This window comes from Onychomys torridus, chromosome 23 (assembly GCF_903995425.1).
Source record: "Onychomys torridus chromosome 23, mOncTor1.1, whole genome shotgun sequence".
NCBI lineage: Eukaryota > Metazoa > Chordata > Mammalia > Rodentia > Cricetidae > Onychomys > Onychomys torridus.
The window spans coordinates 34,204,923-34,225,197 of NC_050465.1; the positions used below are offsets into that span (position 1 = coordinate 34,204,923).

The window sequence follows — 20,275 nt, forward strand, 5'->3', positions numbered from 1 at the left end:
TCCCCCGTGCCCCTCCACACACACCCGGGCCGGCGGGGGCGCGGGGCTAGGCGGGCAGCGCAGTCCGCGGCGGCACCAGGTCCCCGCGCGCGCCCACCCACCCGCGCGCTCCCAGCTGCCGTGGGAATGAGCCTCCCCACCCTCCTTACCCCCCACCCCGGGGGACCGCGCCGAGCCTCGGCCCCGCCGGCCCCCACCCCCGCCCCGCGGCCGCCCACGCCGGGATCTGCGTCACTCGGCCGCGCGTGGGCGGGAGCCGGAGCGGCGAATGGAGCAAGAGCGGAATCTCCCGATGTGACAGCGCGCCGCGCGGGGGCGGGGGCGGCGGCGGCGGCGGCGGAGGTGGCGGGGGAGGGAGAGGGGGAGGGAGACGGAGAGGGAGGGGCGGCGGGAGCGGCCGAGGGAGGGCGCCCCGGGGCCGCCGCCGCCGCCCGCCTCCGCCCGAGAGCCTCCGCCCGCGCGGCCGAGCGAGCGAGCGAGCGCCGTCGGGGCGGGCGGGGGACGGAGCGCGCGCCCACCGCGTCCCTGCCCCCCTCGATGGGCGCGGGGGCGTCCCGGCCGCTGCAGCCGCCGCAGGAGCCGGGCTGAGCCGCCGTCGTCGCCGAGCGCGCCGCCACCGCCGCGGGCCGCGGAGGTACCGGGCGGGCCTCGGGGCTGGAGCGGAGGGGCGCGGGCGCGTCCTCCCGGGCGGCGGGCGAGGGGTTCGGGGGGCCGGGCGCGCGGGGGGCGCTCGCCGGCCCGCGTGGGGAGCCAGCGCCGCGGCGATCGGGGACTTCCTAAAAGTGCCCCGCTCCGTCTCCGTTTTCTTCCTGTTATCCGCCCCTTCCTACTGTAGTTCTGTTTGCAAAGCGGAAGGAGAGTTTTTGCTTTGGAAGTGGCTCTCTCTCTCTGAAACTTGGCAGCCAGGTGCAGGGAAGCGAGACTCGCCGAGCCTCTGAGTGGCGAGTGTGCAGACACGTGTAGGACATAGGAGCTTTGGATGCAGGTGTGTGACCTTATGGGGACGAAACACCCAAGTGCGGTCCAACCGGATATCTGCAGAGAGACTCCTGGGGTAGAAGCTGGAATGTGCGTTTGTAGGTGGTGCAGACCAAGTTTTGCAGCGGGCGACCGGGAGGAACCATGCCCTTGCTCAGGGAGGCTTGGGAGATTTTGGAGTGCCTGTTAATTTACAGTTTGATCTGAAAGAGCTGGTTTGGAGTAACTTGTCACTACTGATTGGTTTGCCAGTGACGTGCCTGCCAACTTTACGGAGTGCAAAGATCAGAATCTCTGGAGGGAGATTCTGGAATCTCGTTTAAAAATATTTTGGCAGTTTTTAATAGGTAATATTAGATTGCAGAGGAGCCGGATATAAAATAGATTAGTCACATTCAAGATGCCTCGCTGTTTTGTACACGGAGCAAATTACCCCTTTTAAATATTCGCTTTTTCAAATTTCTTTCTTTGTGGAATACATGTTATGGTATTTATAATTCATGTTCCGGTTTAAGAGGAGCTGTTGGAGAGAGGATGTCCATAGAATGTTTTGGGTGGAGGCTATTATCTGCCTGAGGTTGAAAGAGCTGCCTCATGCCCTGCTTATGAGCCAGTCCAAGTGACTTTGATGGAAGGATTCTTCCCCCACCTTGCATCATTTAGACGTTTAATTCTCTTCTTTCACTAAGCGTAAGCAGATTAATAAGGATGCTATGGAGAATTTGTAGATGGGCATCAAGGTCGGCTTTTTTTCACCCCGGTTTCCAGTTTAGATATTGGAACGTTACATCTTGAAAGGAAATAATTTTAAGGAACGTGAGGGAGAATTTTTTGTTTGTTTTTACTTTTTTGATGTGAGCATCTTTGCTTCACCTGCCCTTCCACTATTGAGCATACTTTTTATCTCCTGACACTGTCTCCTCTTAGGTGGGACTGTACCAGTAGCAACGTGAAGAAAAACACTGGGGCACTGGATGTTTTTATTTCATTCTGTGCCTTGGATGTGAATGTATTTCAGATGGCAAGTTCTTAAGGTTGATACAGCTGATACAGGGAATTTTAGTGAGTTTTTATGTCTAATAAATTGCATCAAATAAGTAAATGGATGTAATTGCATAATCCTAAATAAACCAGAAGTTTTCCTTTTGTGTTGCTGGTTAGTGGCATCCACTGTCCTATGGAACGCCTAGCCTTGTTTCCTCTTTGTTATTTAAACAATACAATCAGCTAAAGCGTTTCATAATTTCTTTTACTTCAACTTTAAGGACATAATGGTTTATTAAAATTTGTATGGTGGACGCTTTGAAAGAAATTGTGAAGTGAGGCAGACCTTTGAAGAATTTATTTCATGGACAAATTTTAGAGTATAAAATGGTTGGATGGAAACAAGGGTGTTAGATTTTTGTGTTTGGTGACTGAGAATCTGCCCTATGGTTAGGCCTTAACTTCCCTTGTAATAAACCTGTTTTTGTTGACATAATGTGAAGCTGTGTTCTGGATACCACAGGGCCATCATATATTTGGTTACTTTCATGAAAGTGACCGTTTTATGAACAGTTTAAGATCATGCTAATGTGAAACTCCCTTGCGTGTGCATATTTCATTATGGATTTTATCAAATATATTACAGAATCAAAAACAGGCACTTGAGTGTAATGTCAGGTTGCTTAGGTGCCTTGCTTGGCTCTCACTCTTGTCTCAGCAGGTCCTTTTGCTTCCTTGAGTGGTAGAAAGAAGAATAATGTAGTTATTACAGTAAGTGCGAATTTCCTTTCTGATCCGACATGTTCAGTAACTCATGTAGTAGTAGAATAGACTCTCTCATCTTAATAATGGAACGGGAGGGAAATTTCAGAAGCTGATGCTGGGGAAGAAAGCACTAATCCTCATCTTGAGAATTCTCACAGCTAAAACATATCATTAAGTTTTCAAATAATATGTCATTTTTCAACACACTGTATTTAGGGGCTGTATATTAATTTACATGGTATGTTACGACTTCTCACAGAGGAACTTCTGAAGACCGTCAGATTTTATATATGTATACATTTCTTGCAGTCTACCTAGATGCTCTTAATGTCTGTCATATGCCTTTCCTATTGGCTAAAGAATTCCTATCCATCCTATGAGATGCTAGTGTTTATCTGTTGATATTAATATGTAGTTGTTTAAAGCCAAGTAAGTCTGATTTATCTTTTTCTAATTCTAATAAATGTGTTTTAACTTATTCTTTGATTATTTGGACCGAATTAAAAAGAATCTCTCAAACAACTGCTCCCAGTCTTATTCAGAATTGAGGGAAGAATCCATAGGGAAGAGCACTTTAATTTTCCCAAATTAGCATAAATTCATTAGAACCCAAGGGTATAATTCATAGCTATGTGAGCAGTAAGACCTGAGATTGTCTTAGGATTTATCACTGTGGGCTTTAGAGTGTAGCTCATGGTAGAGTGTGTGCATAGCATTCTTCTGGCTGGCTCTTAAGCCTCCAGCATCAACAAAGTCCAAACAAGATACACATCCCCCATGCTTCCTGGTGAGTGTGTCTGGGGGCATCCTTTGGAATTTGAAACACACAGAAACTGATAAGTATCCAGAAGAACTCTGCAGTCTTTATGAACCACAGCTGAACCACATGTCTAGTTCTGGATTTCTCATTGGAAATGAGAAAAACGCCATCTCCTACAGGCCCCTCCCTTTCCAGGCTGAGTCTCATCATTTGCTGTGTGACTGCTGCCTTCTCCCAAGCCTGTTTCCAAGCTACACTTTGAAACTTGCTGGTCCTTCAGAGGCTTTCCGGCCAGTGCCCTCTTCACACTTAAAATTTCACTTGTCAAGGGTGGCAGACCAGACCTCACTTAGATGTTAAGGGATAAACAGTCAAGTGGAATTAATTTCCCTTTATCTGTAAGTGACATGACTCATGAGGTCTTCATTAAGGTTTTACATAATGTTTTCTATCAGACTATGTGCATGAATAAGTCAGGCCTTACCAAGATGTTCTCTTGGTTCCTTGCTAATCCTTGGAGAGTCTTCTGGACTGCCATAGACTTCCCGAAAGCATTCAGAATATATATTCGCAGGTGCTAAATGTGTATGTGGCAGTCATTCTTATGGCATTGAGGGAAAATATTTACCAATAGACAAGAATCTGGTAAAGGGTAATGATTTATGAGATTCGTTGTTGATTTGAAACACACACTGAATTGGATTTTTAGGCACATAGGCAAAAATGACTCAGGATCTTTCATGATCGAACTAAATTCTTTAAAAAAAATGCTGACTTCATACACAGTATCTATTACAGTTCTGACCATATGTGGTTCCTTACTTGGCATTCATCCTTTGATCCCTTGAGTAAATAGCCTGTTATGAAAGTCTGCAGCATAGCCCTCTATAAAAGTGTAGTGTTGAGGGTGAGTGAATGAGGAATCCTGGAGGAGCAGGATATAGAAGAATGTGCTGCTGCTGGGTTGGAAGTTTACTGGGACAGGAGGTGACTGAGAGGATCCCTTTTGAAATATGAAAGGAGGCTACTGACCAGAGTCTGATTCAAACATTGGGCTTCACTGTCTTTATAGAAATAGTATTATACATAGAACATTTTCCTGAGACTAAAGGTAAGGCAAAGATTAATGAGAGCTAATTCCTACCTTTAGGGTGCCTATAACTAAGCAGTCCCTTGTTTTCAGAGCCGGGTTAAGTCCTTTGTTCCATATCTTCTTTTGTGTAGTGCATTGCATCGTATTTATTATAGTTCTTAATAACACGTTCTTCGGCTGAACTGGGTCTTCATGAAGGAGCCTTTCCTCAGCATCCTCAGCTAGCTCAGAGCTTCACATATCAGAATAAGTAAAAAGTAACTGGGGAGGGTGTTGGACAGAAAGGAAGGAAGCCATGACTGGCAACATTCTGAAAGTCAAGAGAAAATCTATAGGCAGACTGTGTGTGGAAAGGCCATGGTGGAACACCCAAGACAAGGCCTCGAGAGAAGGTTTGAAAGGCAGGTTTGGGTGGGGGTCTGCGGCTGAAAGTTTTCCTGTGTCGTACCCGGTCCACAGCCACTCAGACCCAAGTAAACACACAGAGGCTTATATTAATTAAAACTGCTCGGCCATTAGCTCAGGCTAACTATTGACTACCTCTTACACGTAAACTAACCCATAATTCTTAATTATGTTTAGCCACATGGCTTGGTACCTTTTCTCAGTTCTGCCTTCACCTCTTGCTTCCTCTGTCTCTGGCTGGCAACTCTTGACTCAGCCAGCCTTCCTGTTCCCAGAATTCTCCTCTCTGCTTATCCTGCCTATACTACACTTCTTGCCTGGCTACTGGCCGATCAGCATTTTATTTATCAACCAATCAGAGTGACACATATTCACAGCATACAGAACATCCCACAGGACTTCCCCTTTTCCTTTTTTTTTTCAAAAAGGAAGGTTTTAGCTTTATTGGGCCCTAAATGAGTAGATGAGATCGCCTGTGTTAACTTACAGAGAGGAGTGAGACACCATGCCTGATTGAAGTGGGGGCCAAGGAGCAATGAAAACCAGAATTGGGGGCTTTGGGAAAAGAAAGAGAAGGCTGATGCTGATGATATGGCCTAAGTAACCACAGATTTGAAAAAAGAATTGGAGAAAACAAAGATGAAACATTTTTATTCATCAGAGAAACAGGAAAACTAGTGCAATAAGAAAGACTCAAGGGATTGCAAAGAACAGATCTGGGAATCCTGAGGACAGGGAGAAGATGAGACCAGACCCTGGTTTGGGGGCACACCAAGCAAGCTTTGGCAGTCCTTGGGTGATGCTAAATTATAGCCCAGAACAACTGTTCAGGCTCATTATTCTCAAATATTTCAGATACGAGAATTATTTCAAAAATAAAATCCTGCAAATACTCAGGGTTATTTTACTTTTAACATTGTTCATTGAGAATACACAGAACGCTCTCAAAGTAACAAATTTAGTTACACTTTAAATCGGTTTGTATCTTATGAAGTCAGAAAGGTGTTCTTTTACTTTCATTTGTAACAACAACAACAACAACAAAAGCTTCATTTTTACTTTGAGATCTCTTTGTAGTGACTTCATGTTCTGCCCATGAGTTACCCCACAGGTTCTTAAAGTATGGGTCATGACCCCATGTGGAATCATGCAGTTCAGTGTGTGGAGTAGTGAAGGTTTTTGGCAATAGTAAGTGGTTTCGGAACTCCATAAGAATCAAATAAATAAACATAAGATTTAGAATTAAAGGTACAATGAAACTGAGGTGTTTCTGGCAGGGCGGCCTATATTGCCTCCTGCTTCTTTACTGGGGCCTTAGTTCTGAACACACAACAGGAACACTTTGCACTGAGTAACCTTCACTCCACAGACCCACAAATGCAACCAGAAACCTGTTGACTCACATTCAAGGCGATTATAAGTTATGAATTTCATTGTTTTTACTGTACATATAACATTGCATTTATAGAAACTAATAGTTTAGTTGCAGAAAGCAAAGATTATTTTTCTGCCATCATCCTATAGTGAGCTGGCATCTAATTAGCATGTCAGTGGATTGATTATGTTAGGATGTTTGAGTTTAAAAATTGTTTTGAGTTGCTGACAAGCTTTATAAGCACACAAATTTATTAAATAAGTTTTGGCTTAAGATTGGGACTGAATTTCTAACAATTTCTGAAGTGGCCCTAAACATGCTGCTGCCATTTTGTTTTATATATTAATGTGAAGCATCATCCTCAGCATGGACGATTTTAAAATAAAAATATTGATCAGCTCTGAAAAATAGTGCTGATGTCCTGCATTTCACACACTCAAACAAGGTTTCATTCTTTATGTAAAGACAAGCACATCCACCTCCTTAACATGTAAATTTGCTTTCATCTTTAAAAATGCAAAATTGCATGTTTACTAAAGAATTGTTTCAAAAGGCTTCTTTATGATTTATTGTCAGTAAAAGTTCGGTTTGTATAGTCTTACATATCTGTACACTAGTGTCTCTTTAACAGTTTCTCAGAAAGGAGTGACAAGTAGATCAGGTTGAAGAAATCCTGGCCAAAGCTACAGATACAGATTTGGTGACTCCCTGCAGTAACAGTTGACCCTTGGGTGTAGGAGAAATCATCATGGTATTATGCAGCAGACTTGAAAAGAGATGAAGTTCAGAACTCTCAGAGACGTTTGTGGTCCTGCACCTGTGCTGAAATCTCAGCACTAACTAAGGAGGCTGAGGCAGAGGACCACCAGAGACTAGTCTGTCCATCATAGTAAATTCCCCTCCACACCAACAACATCTTCAAAGAGTGACCGAACTTAGAATATAGCGGGAGATGATGGAAAAAGAAATCAGTGTGCCATTACCAGAGTCAGATAACAATGTCTCAGCACATGGCAGATGGCAAGGAGGTGGCCCAGCAGTCCCCTAAGATTCTGGATAGCCCAGGGGGTCCTGACACAGCGGGATTGACCATGAAAGACCCCTCTCTGTCTTACTCTGGATCTTTAGCCCCAGGCCTGGAAAATTCTGTTCCCCTAGCAAAGTAAGAGATGAGCTGTGACCAGACAGCTGTTCATTTCACTTAGCATAGCTTGAATGAGGCAGGTGGCCTAAAGTTCTGTGAGAAGCACTGTGTGAGGGCTAAGAACATTGGGTGAGGTTTGCTTTAGTGCGCAGTAAGCAGTCTAGAACTAATTCTGACATTTTTTTTCCCCTCCGTTTTTAAATTCCTCTTTCTAATGCTGTGGTTCTCGCCAACCAAGGTGTAGGGATTACATGCTTTGCAGGGCAGCGGGGCCTGGGTAACCTTTAGGAGACAACAAGAATGAGCCAATTGGTTTCTTTAAACCGCAGATTTTTAGGAAAAGGCCAGGCTTGACCTGGTGCTCCATGGTGTTGAGGAACAAGCCAGATACAGTAGCTTTCAGCTGAGTGGCTTTATTGTATCAGCTACGTGTATGTATTGGTGTGTTAAGACCCCTTGGTACCCAGCTCAGAGAGACACAGGCGGAGTTTGCTTTCAGCCCGTTTGTCCTTCATAGCGAAGCATGAATGGTTACGGATTTTGTGGAAACAGAAAATCTCATACGAGTTTTAAATCGAAGCAAGTGAATGTATAAAGTGGTGGGTGTTAAATGATCTCAGCGGGCTTTGAAGGAGACTGATGCAATCTTCCAGCAGGAAAGAAAGCTTGGGGAGAAACCTCCGCTCCCCCCTGTGGGTGTAGGTCTTTAGAAAGTCTCCTGGGGTTCTGAGCAGTATGTCCATCTTTCATCTGTTATTTCGGCTTTGGAAATGTACATTTGTTCCCATCATTCTTTACATTGTACTACTTTCCCCCAGTCCACAAGGACTGTCTCTCCAGAGCTAGGAGGCTGGGTACAGTACAGGAGGAAGGATAAGACTTGAAAACCGATATTTTGTAAAACCATTGCCTCAGAAGACTACAATCTAAGTTGAGTCTTTTGGGTCCTAAGGTCCTTCTGTATTTTTATATTTGTCTAATAAATACTCTTCCCCCCCATTGTTATAAAATGTCTGAAAAATTCTGCTAATCTAAATGTTACTGTGAATTGCTTCCTATATCCTGTGCTCTGGGAAATAAACATGGTGAGTTAGTGTAGCACTCAGGAGACTGTGTAAAGCTACAGTCCTCATATGGAGAAGACTGCATATACATGCTTTCATGTGTGTGGGTCTTTTTTTCTGTGCTACTGTGAAGGCATGTAGCGCAGCTACATGAGGTAAATGGTGGGAAAGTAAATTTCTACCGCAGACACACTCCAGGAGCCTTTCTGTTTGCGACAGCATACTTTAATGCACACTTAAACTTGGTCTGTCTCTCAAGGGTGTGTTTTGGGGGCTAGTGTCCAATGGTAGACCCTTCCTAGATGGGTCCTCACTGCGGTGATTTAAAAGACAGAATTTTTACTGGGAGGACAGAGATGGTATGTCTATGATGTAGACCCAAGTCCTGAGGCAGTCCCAGAACATGTAGCTTTTGTCGCCTACATGTATAGACTGAGAATCTTGTAAGTTTGAGTCATTTGCCAAATCCAGAGTCTCACACGCTGGAGCTGAGGGACTGAGGAAGTGTTTTTCATAAGCACACTAGATGTTTTTCCTTTCTAGGTGTTAGCAGAAGCCAGTGAACAGTTCTTAATATTTTTTTTTTAATGTGTTGGAAATTTATAAGGCCATGTCTGTACTAGTCCATGTAAATAGAGAGCCATGGAGTTGAAGGAGGTTGGTAGTTGATCAAAATGTGGATTTCGGAGGTCCCAGGCTGAGTAGGTAGTTCTTAGAGTAATAAAGAGATTCCTTCTTCATTGGGGTGGCTGAGATTCTAATTTCTATAGCATTCTAGGTGGCTTTTGAAAACAGGTCCGGGGCATGGTGACTCTTTGTTTTCCAGTGTGCTCCTCATATCTCTGTTTCTGTTGCTGCCCTCTACAGTAGAGATGCTCTTCCATTTATGCCCATGGTGTGAGGGTGTCGGCCTGCTGTGAATGCCCCCTTTCAATCTGTGGGTGCCTTGCTTACAAAGCTGCTTGGCCTAATAGATGTTCTTGCCAGCTCTCCTTCCTGAACTCATGGAAAGTGTTGATAAATGATAACTCTGTCTTCTTTCATATCCCGTATGTCACACATTTCATAGCTCCTTTCCTCATCCCACCCGTCTCTAAATATGCTACCTGTTCTCTTAAATTCAATTCACAGTGAAATCTGTCTCTCTCACTGGCTAGATTATAGACTGAGATGGCTAGAATGTCTCAGGGGGCTTACATGAAGATGAGACATAATATGATAGCATTTATCATGTTATGAGACACAAAAAGAGTTCGGTGAATGGTACTGTAATGGCCTCTTATTTCCTGCTAATTTTTGTTCATCTTCCCGGATGCTATGTCCACATCATGAAGGGAAAAAAAAAAAATGTAAAGCTGAAAATGTGGGATAAACCCTGTGAGTGTTGGTCTGAGTTCCCAGCTCGTGTTTATGGCTGTTTTCCTTTGAGCACAGAGGTCAGTTTAGAGTAAAGAGTTGGATAAAGTAGGTGTGTCGGGAGAGAGCGCCCTTAACCATCAGCTGCTCTGGAGAGGTGTTGTGTCTTGTGTTGCCTATCTCAGTCTTGCCGTGTCTCAACCCATTCACAGCGTGAAGCAAGTATGGTGAGTCTTTGCTCTCTTCTTTTTGTAGGTTAAGCCCATCCACAGTAATGGCCACAGCCTTGCCCAGGACCCTGGGGGAGCTGCAGCTGTACAGAATATTGCAGAAAGCCAACCTGCTTTCTTATTTTGATGCCTTTATCCAACAAGGTGGCGATGATGTCCAGCAACTTTGTGAAGCTGGAGAAGAGGAATTCTTGGAAATCATGGCACTTGTGGGCATGGCGAGCAAGCCCCTCCACGTTAGAAGGCTACAGAAGGCTTTGAGAGACTGGGTGACAAACCCCGGCCTTTTCAACCAGCCACTGACTTCCCTTCCTGTCAGCAGCATACCCATCTATAAATTACCAGAGGGGTCCCCAACGTGGCTGGGAATATCCTACAATAGTCACGAAAGGAACAGCAGTGCAAGGGAACCACATTTAAAAATCCCCAAGTGTGCCGCCACCACGTGTGTGCAGAGCTTGGGTCAGAGCAAGTCAGAGGTGGGAGGCTTGGCGCTGCAGAGTGTCAGTGAGTCCAGACTCTGGCAAGGACACCACGCCACTGAGAGTGAACACAGCCTGTCCCCAGCGGACCTGGGCTCCCCAGCCTCCCCGAAGGAAAGCAGCGAGGCCCTGGATGCTGCCGCTGCACTCTCTGTGGCTGAGTGTGTGGAGCGGATGGCCTCCACGCTGCCCAAAAGTGACTTGAACGAGGTGAAGGAGCTGCTCAAGAACAATAAGAAGTTGGCCAAAATGATTGGTCACATCTTCGAGATGAGTGACGACGATCCACACAAAGAGGAGGAGATTCGAAAGTACAGTGCCATCTATGGCCGGTTTGACTCCAAGAGAAAGGATGGTAAACACCTCACATTGCATGAGGTAAGGAGGGTGTGTGTGTGTGTGTGTGTGTGTGTGTGTGTGTGTGTGTGTGTGTGTGTGTATCTCTGTGTGTGTGTGTCTGTCTGTCTTTGTCTGTCTATGTATGTGTGTCTGTCTGTCTGTGTGTGTGTGTGTGTATCTCTGTGTGTGTGTCTGTCTGTCTTTGTCTGTCTATGTATGTGTGTCTGTATCTGTGTGTATGTGTATCTGTGTGTGTGTGTGTGTGTGTGTGTGTATGTGTGCATACGTGCACACGTTGCTGTTCCCTGCAGGGAATTTGCTCATGGTTTGCTGGGGAGGAGCAGCCCTGAAAATACCCAAGTATGACAGCTCTCTTATGAGCAGAGGCTGTTTGTTGCCCTAGGGCTGTCTTGTGTTGAACTCAAACACATTTGAGTTTTAAAACTACAATATAAGGTAGGTTTTTTGAAAACTGTCAGAATTCAAGCAGTGAAGCATAATCTTTGCATTGGCAAGGTGTTTTGTTTTTTTAGTTAAGAAATAAAATAGGATTTTAAAAGTGGACCTTCGTTTTAAAATCTTTTTTTTTTTTTTTGTAAATCTTTGTAAGAAAAGAAAACAAATCAAAACAAACAACAACAACAAAAAACAACAACCAGACAGTAAACATGACCAGAACATAAAGCACCTTCCAGCTAGTGTAGAAAACAGTTACATTAGGTGATGTTGGAGGTAAGGTTATAGCTTTGAATCTTGTTTTGGTTGGATGCCAGCATGTAGAGGTCTCATTGTTTTATCTCCACAGCACTTTATGCAGAAGTGTTCTGCATAAGTGTGCATATGTGCATGTATATACACGCACATATGTTGTGTTGTGTACATGTGTATATCTGCACTTGCTTGCTTTCTCTTGTTATCTGGCTCCGTCTGTTTGAAAATTCAGTGCCCATGTAAGCTTGTCTTTGCTGTGATCTTTTCTTGCAAGCAGAATGGCCTATCCATTTCCTTTCTTCCTGGGCCCCCTTTGTCAGGGGGGCTCCAGAACATGGCTGTAGTGTTGTACCCTGGTCTGTCCCGAGCTGGCTGATGTCGCTTCCCTAGAGTAATGTATCCAGTGAGCACTTAGAAAACCATGCATTTCAGAAGTGAAAAGGACTTCTGTTGGTGAGATTTTTTTTTTTTTTTTTGAGCTGAGGATCGAACAAGATTTTTTTAAAATAACCACATGCCCTTTAGAAGAAAGGAGAAAACCCTCAGAAAAAGTTTTAGGTTGACTATAGTATTCATTCAGTATCATGGTCTTTCTTCCCCCTAGTCTTATCCTTTATTATGAAAAGGAACATATATTCTTTGTGAAGGTATTCCGATATAAAAGGATGTAAATTCCTGACTTGTAAACTTCCCAAGACTTACCTTTACATGTACAAATGTGAGGTCATGTTTCACAAACTGGTTTCCGGAATCCTCTGGTGGTGGAGAAGCACCAGGCTTCCCTAGAGAGCTGCCCAGTTGTCTGTGGACTGCCGTATGGGTCACCATTCCTTTAACTTTTCACCTTGCAATGCCATTTAGGTTGTTGCCGGTTTAAAACGTTTACGTATACTGGTATGTGAACATTCTGACACACGCCTAAGAATATTTATTATTTTTAATTACATCTGTGGGTCTATTGGGTAGGTATGTATGTTAGTGCCCACAGAGGGCACAGGCGGCAGATCTCCAGGAGCTGGAGTTATAGGCAGCTGTGAACCACCTGACATGGGTGCTGGGGATTGACCTAGGGTCTTCTGCAAGAACAGTATGCATTCCTAACCATTGAGCCACCTCCAGCCCAGTCACACGATTACAGTCTTGTTCGTATTCTTCGGTGGAGTGGATCCCAACATATAAATTGTGGGATCAGGGAGTATGCAGATGTGATGTTTTACTCTGTTGCTAATTGCTGCTAAATTGCATTCTAAAAAGCTGAAAACACTATGCAACTGTCTGTTTACCCACAACTTGCTAGTAATGAATTTTACATTTTAATCTTTGCTAGTGTTAATGGATGAAAATGTATTGCTCAGATTTGCACTCCTAGTGAGGATGATGAGTTTCTTTCCCTATAACACAAAAGCAATTGTAGGTCCATAAAACTAGTCTAGTAGTGCAGTTGTCTTTTTAAAAACTGATTGGTTCTGGGCAGAGTGGCGCACACCTTTAATCCCAGCACTCGGGAGGCAGAGGCAGGAGGATCTCTGTGAGTTTGAGGCCAGCCTGGTCTACAGAGCGAGTTCCAGGACAGCCAGGGCTGTATAGCGAGACCCTGTCTTAAAAAAACAAAACAAAACAAAACAAAAAGCCCCCAAAACAAACAAACCAACAAAAAACCAAAAAAATAAACCAAACCATGATTAGTAAGAGCTCCTTACGTTTTCTGGACATAAGCCCTTGTCCTTTATAACACTGTACCCGTGACCACACTTCCTTTGGCATTTCACTTTTTCCTTAGCCGTATCTGTTGATCTGATCCTGTTTGTCTGAGCTGAGTGTTGTGCCCTCGGCGGCATAGCTGGAGTAACCTCATGGGCAGCCTGCCCTATGGAAGAACAAGTACTTCCGTAGTACCCTTGCATTCCAGCTTTTTGGGGTTTTGATTTTAAGGTGTTGGTAATCTTACACATTTTTCCTTCCAAATAAAATTCTACATATATTTATCAAGTTTCTAAAAAAAAAAAAGTGTTATTTTGATTAGAAATGTCGTACCATGTAGGTTAACTTGGTAACAGTTGGCATGTTTATAGTAATAGGACCTCTGCTCGAGTACCAGGTATGGTTTTCCCTGTTTAGATCTTTTACATTCCTCAGTCATTAATTCTGTAATTCTTTTTTTTTTTTCTTTTTCTTTTTGGAAGCTGAGGGTCGAACCCAGGACCTTGTGCTTGCTAGGCAAATGCTCTACCACTGAACTAAATCCCCAACCCTGTAATTCTTTTATTCACATATATTTTGTCCATTTCTTAGTTGGTCAAGTTCTATGTATGTTGAATGTCTATATCACGTATACTTAGTTTTTTCTCTGCTAAAGGTATGAGCAGAGGCAGAAGGATATGAGAGTCTTTCTGGCTGCCGCTGGTTGACTCTTGTCAACCTTGTTGGCAGCAATTTCGCCATCTGGCTTTTAAAATAAATGGTTTTGGATGTGAAGGCCGACGTTTGTGAGTATGGAGTTGGTTAGCAAGAATGGCCGACCTGGAGGGCCGGCTCCCCTCTGGAATTGGCTTCACAGGGACCCGTGCCGCAGAGGGTTCCCTACTCAGTGCTGCTCTGTCACTTGTAAATGGATAAAGGCTTCCAGCTGGAGAGCAGTAACCAGTAGGAAAGGGTGAAGCAGGTTGGTTTGCCGGTTTTAGTTTCATGCTTTGACCAATCTTTTATATTAAGGTTTCGCGGATGAAACACAAAGTTGAGTAGAAAACCCATATTTTTATAAAAATAAAAGTATTTTTTTGTTATTGTTTTTGGTTTTTTCTAGACAGGGTTTCTCCGTGCAGTTTTGGTGCCTGTCCTGGATCTTGCTCTGTAGACCAGGCTGGCCTCAAACTCACAGAGATCCGCCTGGCTCTGCCTCCCGAGTGCTGGGATTAAAGGCGTGTGCCACCGCCGCTGCCAGGCTGTGAAAGTGATTTTTATAAGACAAATAGTAATGGCCCTAATCAATTTTACTATGAAAAGCATCCTTCCTTAAATTAAACAATTCAAAAGAATTATTTTTATGCTAGGCCTTGCTGCAGGGTATAGATGGTGTGTAAGCCATGAGGCCATCTCCAATGCCAGGGGAAAAAGTCAACTCCAACAAATCTGTAGAATTTTTTTTTTTTTTTTTTGGTAAACATTTTTGTATTTGTTTCCCAAAGCATTGTATCCTATACAGTAAAGAATTATACAATGGAACATTGTTCTATACTTTTAAAGTCAAAGAATAGGTCACTGATGTGCACATACACCACACACACATAGTGCCGGGAGATGATAAAACGTAGAACCACTCACATTCTTGGTTTGGGGTAAATACTGAAGGACAAGGTACAGCTCCAGGCATGGTACGAGGAATTCCAGCAGGCAGAAGATGTCATCTGTCCAGAAGTACAGTAGGAGATAAGAGGCGGTGAAGCAGGCAGGCAGCATGCTTTGGATCTCGAGTCGATGGAAAATGAGAAAGGAACCGAAAATTGGAAATGGTGAGGGAGCAGAGCGTTGGGGACTCAGAGTGCAGAAACATAAGCGTAAAGTTCTACCAGAGCTGTGGGGACTCGGCTGCTAAGGAGGTAAAGCCCCAGACCCACGAAACAGTGATGCCAACCTCAGTCAGCTGCCAGCGGAGTGTGAGAAGCCGGAGCTGAGATATTTCTGAAAATTCCAGCAGCTTCAGTTTTGAGAGAAGAAACACTGGATCTGGGACCCTCACAAACAAGAACACGCTGTGCATAATGATGATGCTTCTTCACTTCGTGTATCTGCCCCTGACGCTTGAAAAGAGGTGTTGGGTTTTCTTTGGATGGCTTTAAGAGATAAATTGTAGTGTTCTTCCACCAGGCTAGTTGGGGTAGGAAAGCACATTCACTGTGGCGGCACCATTCCCTGGATTGAGATCCTAGATCAGGAGTTCTCAACCTGCAAGTCACGAGCCTTCTGGCAAACCTCATCTCCAAAAATATTTACACTACAATTCATAACAATAGCAAAACTACAGTTCTGAAGTAGCAATGAAATAATTTTATGGTTGGGGGTCACCGCCACATGAGGGGCTGTGTTAAAGGTTATAGCATTAGGATGGTTGAGAACCACTGTCCTAGACTGCAGGAGAGGAGAAAGTGAACTGGTCGTGAGCATGCACTGCTCTGTTCTTCCTGATCGTAAATGCAACCTGAGTAACTGCTCCAGGCATCTGCTGCCTTGACTTCCCACCATGTTGGACCATGAGCCAAATTAAACTCTTTCTGGAGTTGCTTTTGTCAGAGTGTTTTAAAAACAGAACAATTGAGATACAAGCCAAACTCCTGATCTAGGATCTCAACCCAGGGAATGGTGCCACCACAGTGAATGTGCTTTCCTACCCCAACTAGCCTAATGGAAGAACCGCTGATGGGCACATCCTGAGGCCCATTTACCAGGTCTCATCACGGTGGCGATTGAAATTAATCATCACAGTTTGTTGTGTTTTGTTTGGAGGAGGGCAGCCATGGCCTTTGCCCTCTTGAATGTCCAAAGACAAAGTCCAGTTGCCTTTTGAGCCTCCCTGTCATCCAGCCTTTGCCAGGTGTTTTCATGTCAACAATACTTGATGGACAGTTGCGTTAATTGGGTCACTAAAAATGAACATGTTAACGACAGGAAAGAGATGGTCACAGAATCGGTTAACCACCTGTTTCTGAAGACAAGACAACTGAGTTAAGTTTTAAGTTCAGACATAAATAACTGAAAGCTAATCTTCAACATGAAGATAAGAATGGAGTCTTAGTATTTGAGGAAATAGGACATGGGAGCAGTGCATAAGCCAGGTAGAGGACAGCGTCTTACTTTTTACTCTGACAAAATGGCAGTGGTGGCATTCAGCGAAAGCTAGCCATGTTGCAGACAGCAGCTCTATTGTTTTTATTATTAGTCACCGATTTGCTAATGATTACCGAGTTGAGGCCATGAAACCTGGGGAACGCTGACAGATGGGTTGAAGGGAGACACTGTGATTTAGCTTCTTGCTACTCTTGGGAGTGAGCCTGGGTTCTCGCTCCAGCCGTGTTTTCTGCCAGGAGGGTCTTCTGGAGCAGGTAAACTCCCGCCGACTTTTCCAGGCTATTGGAGTTGAAATTCCACGACAATGAGTGTGTTATGTTTTTTTTTTTTTTCCTCTGCTTGTCAGTGAGTTTTAAAAAGACATAGAAAACAGTGTATGTTGAAAAATGATTTTTCTGTGGCTGTACCTAAACTGGTAGTTCTGAAGTGTGGGTAATTCAGGTATCTCCCTGGTAATCAAGGGCTTTCCCTAGCAATTTAGATTTACAAGTATAAAAATGGCTAATTAGAAAGCAGTTTGAGACGGGTCGTCCTGGTCACTGTAGTGGGCACACTGAGCCTGCAGGTATCATTTTGGTGTCATTTTGTAAAGTGTGTTTCCCTTTTAACCTCCGTCACACGGAGCCCTTCAAAAGCAGGGACCAAGTGTGGTGGCACATGCCTATAATCCCAATGCTGGGAAGTGGAGGAGGAAGATCAGGAGTTCAAGGCCATCCTTTGCTACAGAGAGAGTTTGAGGCCAGCCTGGGCTACATAAAATCCTGCCTTAAAAACAAGACCCAAAAAATGACAAAGAAAAAGAATCCCTGGAGGAAGCAGCTGGTCCTTGCTGATGCTTTAGGGAAGAGGAAGAAGGGTGCTCACCTTCCTGCTGCAGTACTGCGGCACCTAGCTCAGCCATGAGCTTACCATGGAAGCCCAGGCCAACAGCCTTGTGTCAGTACTAAAACCAACCCTTAGGACATGGACTACAGTGCAGCTGGGAATTCAGGGAGGACAATGGTAGACCTACCAAAACACATGATGTCCAATGTTTGTGTCATACTACATACCAAGACACATATGTCAGATATCTGTGTCCTACTGGATACCATTAAGCATGATGTCAGACGCTTGTGTCCTACTACATACCATGACACATTCTGGGTGGATAAAATACTAACATGGGAAAGGCAAGGTAGGCTTAAATAGAGGAACCTTTACGTGTTTCTAGAAAAGGGAGAGTTTCCGTGCATGGCATCTGTGGTGGTTTGAATAAGAATGGCCCCGTAGGCTCATGCAGGTGTGGCCTTGTTGGAGGAAGTGTGTCACTGGGGGTGTGCTTTCAGGTTTCAAAAGCCCAAGCCAGGCCCAGGTGCTTGCACCTCCCTGTCTCTGTCTGTCTGTCTGTCTCTCTCTCTTTGTCTCTCTCTCTCTCTCTCTCTCTCTCTCTCTCTCTCTCTCTCTCTCTGCCCTTTGGTCAGGATATAGCTCTCAGCTACTGCTCCAGTGCCGTGAACACCACATGCTCCCCGCCATGATGATAATGGACTAAACCTCTGTGCTGGCCAATTTTATGTCAACTTGACACAGGCTGGAATCATCTGAGAGGGGGAACCCCACTGAGAAAATGCCTCCCTAAGATTGGGCTGTAGGCAAGATTGTAGAGCATTTTCTTAATTAGTGATTGATGTGTGAGGGCCCAGCCTACTATGTGTGGGGCCACCCTTGGGTCTCTGGTCCTGTGTTCTATAAGAAATCAGGCTGAGCAAGCCATGGGGAGCAAAACAGTCAGTAGCGCCCTTCCATGGCCTCTGCATCAGCCCCTGCCTCAGGGTTTCTGCCCCGTGTGAGTTCCTGTCCTGATTTCCATCAGTGATGAACTGTTCCCTGGAAATGTAAGTGAAATAGACCCTTTCCGCCCTAAGTTGCTTTGGTCATGGTGTTTCAGCACAGCAATAATAACCCTGACTCAGACACCCCCTGAAACTGTGAGCGGTTAAATGCTTTCTTTTGTAAGAGTTGCCTGGGACATGGTGTCTTTTCACAGTACCAGAACAGTAACTAAGACAGCATCCAAAGGAGAAGCCCTAAGGCTAATGAAAAATGTAAGAAACGACACCCACACCACATATGATACAAGGTGAATGTAATTCCTAGAGTCCATAGGAAAATGAAACGCCACAACAGAAGAAGCCACTCGCAACAGACTTTAGAAGTAACTCAGACATAGGGAAGGATTGATTTCTAGTCAAGTAAATGAAAACCCAAACCAAATGCCATTTACATACATGAAGTAGGTAAGGTTTTTAAAAGATGGGAAGCCTCATGGGGCAGGATTCTAGGCACAGTCTTCCGTGAGTGTCCCCACGTGGTGTTATTTGGAGAAGTTTGTCTAGAGGGAAATTATGGTGGGACATAAAAAGTTGGTAGGGCTGGCTGTGTGGCTCACTGTCTGAGAGAGACTTGCTGCTCTTAGAAACCCGAGTTTAGTTCCCCACACCAGTCAGGTGGCTCTCAACAGCCTGTGTGTGCAACTTCCGGGGAACTTACACCCTCTTCTGGCCTCCTCAGGCCTCTGCACACATGTGACACACACTCAAGACAGATACGCATGAATAAAAATCAATCTTTAAAAAAAAAATCTTATTAAATCTTAGTGTGGTCTATTTCTCACAAGTCCATTTGTTGGAACTTGTGCCAAATCAATAATTAGATATTCATGCAAAGGGGCATATTTATAAATGTCCTTTTCTGTTTGTGATGTTCGAAGGGCTGGGGTGAGGTTGGGTTAAATAATGCATTGCTCTTTCCTGGAATGGCATTTTATATGTATAGCAAAAACGATGTTATAAAGGATTTTAGAATTCACTGGTCAGTCAACAATATTCACTGTGCATTGAGCCCATATCAGGTGCTGATGTAAATATGCCAAGTTTCTGTCATAAACCAATGTAAAAAAAAAAAAAAAAAAGGTGCAGAATTATATAAATGAAAAAGGACTTGAAAGGTCTTAGAGAAATAGAGAAGTTATTAGCAGTAAAGTTGAGATGCCTGGGTAGAGAGAAAATGTAACGCCCGAATTTTCTAATTAAAGCAAAACAAGAACTAAACACCATCAGCAACTTGGAGCCAGGTGTGGCTGCTCACTTTCCTCCAGAGAGCCTGTGAGGGGTCTGTCTTCCCGCTGACAGAGTGAAGCTGGCAGGCAGCCTTTTGTTTGTCCAGACTCACACACCATGAGCGGAGGAACAGAATTAACCCCAGGTCTGGCCAGCACCAAGCTCTTCTTCTGCCGCTGCCCACACTGTGAAGAAGGACATTTCTTGCTTTCTCGAAGAAGTCTGGTTTATCCACCAGTAGTTAGTTCCCTGCATCTGCCTGACAGAGCTATGGGGAACATGCGGATTTATTAATGAGTTTCTGTGCTATTTGCTATTTTAAGTTTTAGTACAGGTATCTGATCAGCCAGCAATGATGCTGACAGTATTTTAAGAATTATTGAATCAAGTAACTATAAAAAGTGAGTCTCCGAGATGTCACCTTCCAGTGCCACCCTGACTTGTCGTTGCTTTGCTGTGTAAGTGATCTGATTAGTGTTGCCATCGGAATTTTCATGTCAGTTCGGGTGAGAAATGCCACCAGCTGTATATAATCATGTTTAACTAAGATTGTCACCATTTCAAAAATCAAATTTTGAGGTTTTTTTTTTCGTAAGACAAATGAGATGCAGAATAATGCTTTATCATCCATAAACTCCCCTGCCTA

The 20,275-nt window shown here is 44.3% G+C and overlaps 1 protein-coding gene across 1 annotated transcript in view; it reads left to right on the top strand.

The window, feature by feature from the left end:
• Nucleotides 1–440: 440 nt before the first annotated feature.
• Nab1 (NGFI-A binding protein 1) overlaps nucleotides 441–20,275 on the top strand; it is a 40,223-nt gene continuing 20,388 nt past the window's right edge. Inside the window, exons 1-2 of the mRNA XM_036173263.1 lie at nucleotides 441–634; nucleotides 10,180–11,014. Coding sequence (XP_036029156.1) covers nucleotides 10,199–11,014 — 816 coding nt within the window. The 5' untranslated portion in view covers nucleotides 441–634; nucleotides 10,180–10,198. The remainder of the gene's footprint in view (nucleotides 635–10,179; nucleotides 11,015–20,275) is intronic.